At 29.9% G+C, this 8,771-nt stretch overlaps 3 protein-coding genes across 8 annotated transcripts; 1 reads left to right on the top strand and 2 right to left on the bottom strand.

Moving 5' to 3' along the window:
- Positions 1 to 19: 19 nt before the first annotated feature.
- Positions 20 to 3,772, bottom strand: LOC116779132 (uncharacterized). Of its 5 annotated transcripts, none has more exons than XM_061529639.1 (6): positions 3,626 to 3,772; positions 2,068 to 2,122; positions 1,791 to 1,979; positions 926 to 1,199; positions 568 to 809; positions 20 to 492 (listed from the first exon to the last, which is right to left on the bottom strand). In XM_061529639.1, exons 3-6 carry the CDS (start codon positions 1,935 to 1,937, stop codon positions 190 to 192), a joined length of 966 nt encoding a protein of 321 aa, XP_061385623.1. In that variant the 5' UTR covers positions 1,938 to 1,979; positions 2,068 to 2,122; positions 3,626 to 3,772; the 3' UTR covers positions 20 to 189. The 5 variants fall into 5 exon arrangements, with proteins under 5 accessions (XP_061385623.1, XP_061385621.1, XP_061385624.1 ...); XM_061529637.1 differs by having other exon boundaries at positions 1,791 to 1,942; XM_061529640.1 differs by lacking the exon at positions 2,068 to 2,122 and having other exon boundaries at positions 3,626 to 3,771.
- On the top strand, positions 3,062 to 7,222 carry LOC116778891 (dual specificity phosphatase 29-like). Of its 2 annotated transcripts, XM_032672967.2 has the most exons (5): positions 3,062 to 3,335; positions 3,747 to 3,821; positions 4,598 to 4,734; positions 4,957 to 5,183; positions 5,391 to 7,222. In XM_032672967.2, the coding sequence occupies exons 1-5, from the start codon at positions 3,318 to 3,320 to the stop codon at positions 5,588 to 5,590; spliced, it is 657 nt and encodes a 218-aa protein (XP_032528858.2). In that variant the 5' UTR covers positions 3,062 to 3,317; the 3' UTR covers positions 5,591 to 7,222. The 2 variants fall into 2 exon arrangements, with proteins under 2 accessions (XP_032528858.2, XP_032528859.2); XM_032672968.2 differs by lacking the exon at positions 3,747 to 3,821 and having other exon boundaries at positions 3,063 to 3,335.
- A 1,000-nt stretch (positions 7,223 to 8,222) lies between these two features.
- On the bottom strand, positions 8,223 to 8,719 carry LOC116778892 (large ribosomal subunit protein mL42). The gene has a single exon (XM_032672969.2). It carries the CDS (start codon positions 8,623 to 8,625, stop codon positions 8,284 to 8,286), a length of 342 nt encoding a protein of 113 aa, XP_032528860.1. The 5' UTR covers positions 8,626 to 8,719; the 3' UTR covers positions 8,223 to 8,283.
- Between the last annotated feature and the right edge of the window lie 52 nt (positions 8,720 to 8,771).

The following is an 8,771-nucleotide window of genomic DNA, read 5'->3' as shown; positions in this document are numbered from 1 at the left end:
TTCAGTCCAATAAAAAATATTAACATATAGAGCGAAATTTATTTATCCTTTCAAATAACAAGTAAATACAACAGGAAACTTACTGTAATTGCTTAACAGTAATATAATAATTTAGATAGAATATACAACAATATAACAGACATATTTAGGTAATCAGTTGATTTTATTATCACACAATATGGCATAAAACTAAGGGCAAAGTGGCTTACAATCTGCCATAAAACATTGTTTCTTCCAGTTATATTCACTTGTATCACTGTTACCCACAGCAAGTACTTCAAAAACTCTTCTTTCGACTTCCTTTCCTTGGTTTGGAAGATAGCATGTCTGGTACAACATGTGGACTTTGCCAACAACTAATTCATTATTAATCATAGCACGGCCGATATAAAGGGATTCTCTGCCTACCTCCGATTTCCCAGCTACATAGACATTACTCGGTAGATATGGACTCCTACATTTTATCCACATAGCATTATAGCCACAGAGAACCTGTAACACATCCTTTTACTTTACCCACAATAAAGTATTACTTCAAAAATTCTTTCAATCAAAGTATTCTCCAACCTCAAATTCACTTTTCCTATGTTCTTGGTGTCCCCACGGAAGAAAAGCAAGCTGTTTAGATGGCACATATTTTCCTGGGCACAAAGATCCTCTATGTTTTGCACGAGCTATATAAATCGGTTCCTCCTGAAAACCGGCTATAAGTGCATCAAAAGGCAGCTGATCGCCAGAAGTCATCAGAACCCATCGTAATTCACCTCCATCAATATGTTTATAAATATTTTCAAGGCTAATTTGTGTTTCTACAAATAGAGAAATAAGTTTAGAAATGTAACATCAAAGATTTATGTTGTTAAATAAAATGATGATTACAAAAGAGGGTTAATACTTATTTTATAACCAATACAAAATTATGTACCTTTTGTTTCAAAAGTAACATTTTCTAAATATTTAAATGTAATAAATCCTACTGTTGGTCCGGTGTCTATGGGATCAGTTTTTCTCTGTGTTTTGTTTTGGTATTCTAAAAGAGCACCATTATTGACTGAACCCAATTGAAAACGGTTATTATACCAGCTCGCCCAAATTTCATGAGGTTGAAGTGACAAAAGAAAACTTGGAAGTTCTATTGTTTTTTCATTGATATCACCCACCTTGAAGATTATTTTTTTATTTAAATAATCAAAACATACCTGAAATTTAGACAATAAGCAAATTAATTGGCTGATTTATAATTGATAAATTTTGAAAAAAGCTAAGCAAGATAATTTATCTCAACATACTATTTTAATGAAGTCAGTTGAAAATATTTTATAATATGTCTTTTGTTTACAGAATAACACTGTTTTTTATTTGTGATTGTTTCCAGAAATATAATTATAAATGCAATATTTTCATTAATTTACTTAAAATATCATTTATAATAGTAAAGGATAAATATCATTTAAACAATTCAATAATAATAAGTTATCACTGCCAAGTTTGATTTAGTTAAACATAATTTAGTTTAGTTTCATTTAAATAAAGTAAAATAATAAAAAAAATATGTTTAAATCATTAAAGTACTGCTATCAATTGCAAAACACAGGTGGTGCTGATGTGGCAATAGTCTGAAAAGATTTGTTTACAAACTTTTTGAATGTAATATGTATAATTGAGCTAAGATGAGTATATTAATTTTATACTATTTCTTAAAGCATTTTACCATGCAACCATTTATATCTGTTGTTTCATACTTTTTCTTATCATATTATCCTAAATCAATGATGTATTATAATTTATACCTTATACAATATCCCATGTGGGCAGTCCCCTGCAGACAGAAAAATTTCGGGATATGCTGAAGTAGTTGGTAATGGATTCACCTTTATAGTAAACCTTAGTGCACTGCTAGTTACTCGAATTGTTTTGTACTTATAATTGGGTTCCATTGGATCTTAAATGTGTTTTTAGTATCAATTCCAATTTTAAAACTATAATAATATTCAAGGAAAAATTAATTTTATCTGATGAAATATAATTATATTTTTAAAACGCTTTTAAAATATGGTGTAATCTCACCTATATTATCTCGGTTACGTTGTTTCATCGTAGCAGTTTTCATTGATAAATATGTCTTTTGTATAAAAATATTATTTTTCAAGTGTTATAAATTTTTTCCACGTTTAAATTGAAATCGGGATTTATAGAACAGAAAGTACATTTAAAACAATAACTATTGACATTTGACACTACTCTGAGTTGTTTGTCTTTAGAACAACTAAGATTTTTAGTGAAAATTTCAATTCAAGACAAAAGGAATAATTTATATAAAAACTAACACCGGCTAAGAATCTGAGACATAGGCACATTTATGTAAATATTGTCAAGCTAAAGCAACATTAATGATTAATTTTGAAATATAAATTATAAAACAATACCAAGACACAACTGAATATATTTTTCTCAAAACAATTATATAGAGTCGTGGAAATTAGTTGATTAATAATTAAGAAATAATAACACACATTGAGTGCAATAATTTTTATATAGCAGTATCTTAAAGGATTTCAAATGCAATATAGGAATTTAAGATGTAAACATGAAACAAAAATTAATGTGATGTTAAACAACAAAATTTAAATAGATATTTATATTGCCATGCTATCTAATAATTATCCATTTCTTTATTTCATTTTATGTTGTTTCTTTAAATATTGACTTAATTTTCTGTAAATGACAGTCTACATAAAATGGAGGTAAAATATATTTAAGGGTTTTTTAACCTAAGTAACAAAACTTTAGGTACCTAAATTGCCTTATATCAATATAAGTTATTAAATGTGAGCTATCATAAATTCATAAATATTAAATAGCTTTAAATTTAAACTATCGAAAAAAATGTTGATATCGTTGGTGTTACCGCCTGACAAAATACATCGGTGAAGTAAAATATATACACAGTATATTTATTAAATAATATATAATATCATAATAACACTGTTTAAAAAGGATCAATTTTGAGCTCATAGACATATCGGAGATAAAATATTTTAACATTTATACAGTTCCACAGACTATATTTGGGTTTCTTGAATCAAGAATTAAACTGTCTTTTGTATGAAATGTTTTGAGTGAACTGTGAAATATATACAGTTTTAACAATTAACGTATTCCCTGTTCACCACACAGTACATGTTGTGACTATATCGTGTATACTGTGTGCAACTCGAATAAAGTTTTATCTGGGATTAACTGCATCTTATTATTCTTAAACATTGGATAACTGCTTTATATATTTCTTTGATTGAAGTGCTGTGGACGTCAAGAAGATGAGTTACAGAGATTCGGTGAGTTAAATTGCTATTACGTACGAATGTATACTTTTCATTCCCATTTACGTCTCATCCATTAATTCGCTTATAGCTCTTGCAAATATTTAAAAATGGATTTTTAAATTTTATAAATAGATTTGTCGGCCTAGATTTATTTTTGTATCATAATAGTCATACAGTCAAGGTCGCTACTGTAGCCCATCTATAGAAGGCATATCATCTTTCCAAGGCGTAATTAAATAGAATCGATTTTACATATCATTTTAGAGTGATAATAATAATATATATTTACAAATGATACTTACGAAATAATGATTTCACGTCTTGAAACAGAAAAAAAAATTAATAAAGATCATACTTTCGGCTAATATTAGATACTTTGCAAATTGTAATTCTCTAGTCAATTTGTATAATTATATTCAACAGTATTCACTATATGGAAGAGACTACTTTAGTACACCTAAGGAATATGGACTAAGCTTACACTCAAGGCCAACCACGGTATTTATGAACTGAGTGTGATCTTGCTCTCAATACTATATGAAATGGTTGAGAATTATTATATAAGTCTTAACATATTATTTAAAAGAAATTTTAATTTAATATTATTGTGTTTTGCTTTTTAATGTTTAACTTACCTTAATTTTAGTTTGTTTTTGTTACTTACAGCATCTCTTAGAATTTTTTCCTTAATCATTATTGTTATAGTGCTGCAAGTTAAGAGGAGTATATGTTAGATTAATAAAACTCATATGTATGTTCCAGATGCTCAGTTTGTGTTATATAAAAAAATATATATATTTTTTGTGGTCTTTACAGAGTTTTATAAGTTTTTCTTCTTTGAGAAATTTTTTAATTAAAATTAATTTTAAATATATAGTATTTAACAAATTACTCATCACTTATCATATTTATATAATATAATTAAATATATTTTTGTGTTTGGGTTCTCCATTATAATTTCTAATTTAAAAATAGAATTTGATTTAACGGTAATTTGAAAATTTTAAAAAATATTTTTTATTCAAGAATATCTAGGTAGTTTTTGACTGACATTCCACCTGTTGGTAGGTGAAAATGAAGTCCTATGTAGTGACCACACTATCTTTGTAACAGTCTATAAACTGGCTAAGTTATTGCATTCCAAATGTTATATTGGCGGCACAAATTGGTTTATTTCAAGTCACCATTTTAAAGAATGTCATATATAAGTTTTTGTACTATTTATGTAGAGAATCGGCAGTATGGATGTAATTAATCTGGCATAATTTACGCAGAGCTATTCATCAACGCCGTCGTCGGTGCTGAGTTCATTGTCGTCTTTCCGTTCGAGACCCTACACCGGCGTCGGTGTGACATACACCCCAGCACCAGATGTCAATGAAGTCTATCCGGGACTCTTTGTTGGAGATGCGTAAGTACCATCATATTTTGAATAAGCTAAATTATGGAACTTACGTTATTCATTATTTCAAAGAAAGATGGTACCATTCAAAGTAATTCAATAGAAATCAATAAACATTGAGGTATATTGATCCTTGTACAAGTCACGGAAACTGGTACGGCCAATTTGATACGAAAATTTTATAACTACGATTGATAATTTGTATACAGCTTCTAGTGTTCTTTTTTAAAGTGTTGCTGCTAAAGACAAAGCTTTTCTCCGACGTATGGGTATCAACTACGTGCTAAACACAGCAGAAGGCAAACGCTATACTCAAGTGGACACTGACCACATCTACTATCGCGACTGCCCCGGCCTACGATACAAGGGCTTCCAACTGATGGATCTTCCCACTACAGATATATCCAAGTACTTCCATATTGCCGCCAACTTCATCGATGAAGGAATTTCTAGAGGAGGTTTGTCCACATTTTCCTTCTTATATGAGTTAACTTTAAAATTTATGGTATCAGATAAATTTAAGTAATAAATTAACTTAATATATTTTAATTAGTATCAGAATGTATGTACATTGTACATGTAGTGTTCATAATGTTCATACATTACATATGAACATGTATCTATATTTATCGGATGACATTCAAATAGACTCAATCAATCATCAGGTCGAGTGCTCGTGCATTGTATGATGGGTGTGTCAAGGTCGGCTACATGCGCAATCGCATTCCTAATGATCAAACGTGGCATGACTCTGACAGAAGCTTTAGCCTTGGTACGATCAAGGCGCGACATTCACCCCAACGACGGTTTCATCCGCCAGCTCCAGGATCTCGACAGGGAACTGCGTGTCTGTCGGGTGCGCTGACATCAGACCCCCCTCCCCCTCAAGCGATCTGTCCTTCCCTTAAGCCGAGCTCCTCTCTCCTTTAATCAAGCCCCTCTTCCCCTTAACCAAGCTCCTCTCCCTTCCCACAGCTTCTTCCCCCCCTCCCTAGAAATCGAGCACCGTCTTCGCGTCAGAAGCTTAGATCGAGCTTACACCAGTCGCTATTGAACATTAATTATTCAGTCTTATCGAAGAATCTAATAAGAGCATTAAATTTTTATAAACTGTTTTGAACACTCTTTACATAAAGAATAATATAACAGTTGCATTGAAGCCTGGTCGAAATTTTCAGGTTTCGATGATGAGATAAAGTTTCTGTAAAAAAAAAAAAATATTTTTACATACTCTCATGTGCCATTATTTTTTTCTATTTATAAACAAAACTGTTGTTGGTAATGTTAATGAAAAGTTTATTACTATTACTAGATTTCTAAGCAAATATAATTAGTAATGTCCAGAATTACTATGTATAATCATTTATAAAATGTAGCTTCCATGGATATGTTATTTAACTATAGTACAACTGTTAGCCTTATAGATCAAATTAACTTAATTTGGTGCATCATATTCTTATGCGATGAAATGGTATTGTTAGAAGTAGCTGTCATCCATACTGACTAAATAAAATATTGCAAATTCTCTGTCATCTCTTGGTCAGTGGGGTAATAATAATAAAATAGTATTTCAACATATAAAATAACTGCTAGCCATTATGGATGATTGCTAGTTTGATACATATTTGTTAAGTTGAACTTCTCCAAGACTGGCCCTTAGCGGCACTTGAGTGATGGTTTAATCTTAGTAAGTTAGTTAGCAGTATTGGATCACAGAAGTACACTTATCAATAAATGACTTGAAAAATTCTTTAACTTCAAATTGGCTGCTCCTTAAATCTAAGTACTTCCATAGAGTACTATTTATTCTGAATTTTTTTTTAGTATTTCCATCTATGGATTAAATAGACATACACATTAGTTTGGGTCCAATATCACCTATAGACAAACTAACATTTTAATTCTCAAACATATGATCTGTTAAATCAATACACATTATTATAAAAGTTATTGAAATGTTAACATAGTTAATAATTTTATGTGTGGATGAGTCAACTGTAAATCATAATATCACCATATAGTTTTTACAGAATATTCTCACATTTATTTTGTTAATATTATTATTATTACAGTTCAAGTAAGGAGGTGCAATACCATTTTTAAATTATACCAAAGGGGAATATGTGATATACAATATAGAACTTGAATCAAATTTATTGTTATATTTATTTATGTAATTAAAAAAGATTCTCTATTTAAAATAGTTGTCATGGCTTGTGATTGAATACATAATCTGTGTTGCCTTATTTAGAAAGCTAGCTAGGAAGTATATATAAAAAGAGGATAAAGTAACCATATTTTATTTTATAAATAATTTGTAACTGTGATAAATATTTTAATGTAGATTATCTTTTTAATGGAAATGTTTTGTTTTACTGTTATTGTTATTTATTAGAAGTATCTTACAGCTATATGTCATAAAAAATATGTTAATATATATCTCAGTCATGGAAAAAGTGTTTGATATGTATGAAAAATAAAGGTTATTTATTTAGAATTTTGTTTTTGTTCTCAAAAACTTAACATTTAATTTTATTTCGGTTTAAAATATTCTTCTTGTTTAATTAAACTGTAAAAATTGTCTTAGAGGTGTTATTAATAACTAAAGTATTTTAAACATAATTATTGGAACTAGGGAGTCAATTTGTAAGTGACCTTCATTTGTGTTCAAGTATGCTCTTACTATTTCAGTTACTTCATAACTTAGAGCATTTGAATTTGAATTTTTTTACATTATTTGTGTGGTTGCAATTGATTCCTAACTCTTATCAATTCCATTTTCTGCATGTTTTTTTTTATGTCCCAAAAGAGCAAACAAGCAGATGGCCTACCTGGTGGTAAGTGGTTACCGTCGTCCATGGACATCTGCATAAGAAGTGTTGTAGATGCATTGTCGACCTTGTATGTGAAGGAGCCACCTGAATACTTGATGTTTGAAAGGCCTTATGTGGTCATGTGTCAGGTGTGGCAATTGAAATAATGGGATATAAGTACTAGGGTGTGCTTACTTCTCAACTACTAAAAAAAACTGGTGTTCTCTCTTAAGTAAAAGCCCAAAGTAAATCAATAGTCTGTAAGAAAAAGTTCATAACTTTGTAAGTTTCATGTGATCTCTTTGTAATAAAGAGCCAAAGTTAAATCAATTTTTGCATATATAACTTTACCCTTGACTTAAAACTATCCAAGCTCCTGAGAAATTGATTAACATTATTACATTTGCCCCTGAACACCGGGAGAATGCAATAAGGGAGACAATAAAAAAAAGAATATCTTATTTATCAGAGTGATTGTAATTAAACAAACAACTTAAAATTTTAACCTAATAAATACTTAATACCTGTGGTAGCTATAAATTTTATACCACAATATAAAGTGTTCTCACTGGTTGAATATGTCATTCTAGTTATGCTTCTCGCATTTACCAAACCTGACTATAGCTCATCTACATGAGGTGAATCTGATGTTCAATTTTTTTATGGTTATAAATAAATCTAAAATGGCTTTACAAACTACTTTTATTTAAATATAATATAAAATATAATCATAGTAATAGGCATATTACAGATAAGGCCTATTCATTTCAGTTTTTTTGGCTTTCTTGTCCCTGGCTCTAGGGAACCAACGATGAGGAGTGGTAAGTGTTAATGATGCTAGCTGTTGTCTTGCCATTTCAGGTTTAATGTCTTTGAATACTTTTCTCACTTCACTATAATCCGACATTTTCAGAATGGACGAATCCGTAACTTCTTCTGGTAAAGGTTTAGAGTATTCATAAGGAAATTCTTGCTCTCGATGAAGAGCGACTATAGTCGATCCATCGTCAGTAATAACTATCTTATTGTAACATCTGGCGAGTAATTTCTTTGGTTGCGATGATACTGATCTTAATAAAATAGACATTGTTGTTACTGTGAAAATCTTAGTATTTTTCAGTTTCACATAACCTCGAAATTATACAGATATTTTTGTGTCACTGTCACTGTCACATTAAAATTTCACATCTCACAAGTATTAAGAGTTAAGTAATGAAGGTATAGTCTAAAAAA

This window comes from Danaus plexippus, chromosome 6, assembly GCF_018135715.1.
Source record: "Danaus plexippus chromosome 6, MEX_DaPlex, whole genome shotgun sequence".
Classification (NCBI taxonomy): Eukaryota; Metazoa; Arthropoda; class Insecta; order Lepidoptera; family Nymphalidae; genus Danaus; species Danaus plexippus.
This window is presented reverse-complemented; position numbering and strand designations above follow the sequence as displayed.

Coding starts and splice junctions, on each gene's coding strand:
- LOC116778892 (XM_032672969.2), bottom strand. CDS start 8,625: ATGTCTATTTTATTAAGATCAGTATCATCGCAACCAAAGAAATTACTC.
- LOC116778891 (XM_032672967.2), top strand. Junction 4,735..4,956: donor GGACTCTTTGTTGGAGATGC/GTAAGTACCATC, acceptor TCTTTTTTAAAG/TGTTGCTGCTAAAGACAAAG. Junction 5,184..5,390: donor TGAAGGAATTTCTAGAGGAG/GTTTGTCCACAT, acceptor ATCAATCATCAG/GTCGAGTGCTCGTGCATTGT.
- LOC116779132 (XM_061529637.1), bottom strand. CDS start 2,110: ATGAAAACTGCTACGATGAAACAACGTAACCGAGATAATATAG. Junction 1,200..1,790: donor CACATGGGATATTGTATAAG/GTATAAATTATA, acceptor TCTAAATTTCAG/GTATGTTTTGATTATTTAAA. Junction 810..925: donor TGTTACTTTTGAAACAAAAG/GTACATAATTTT, acceptor CTCTATTTGTAG/AAACACAAATTAGCCTTGAA.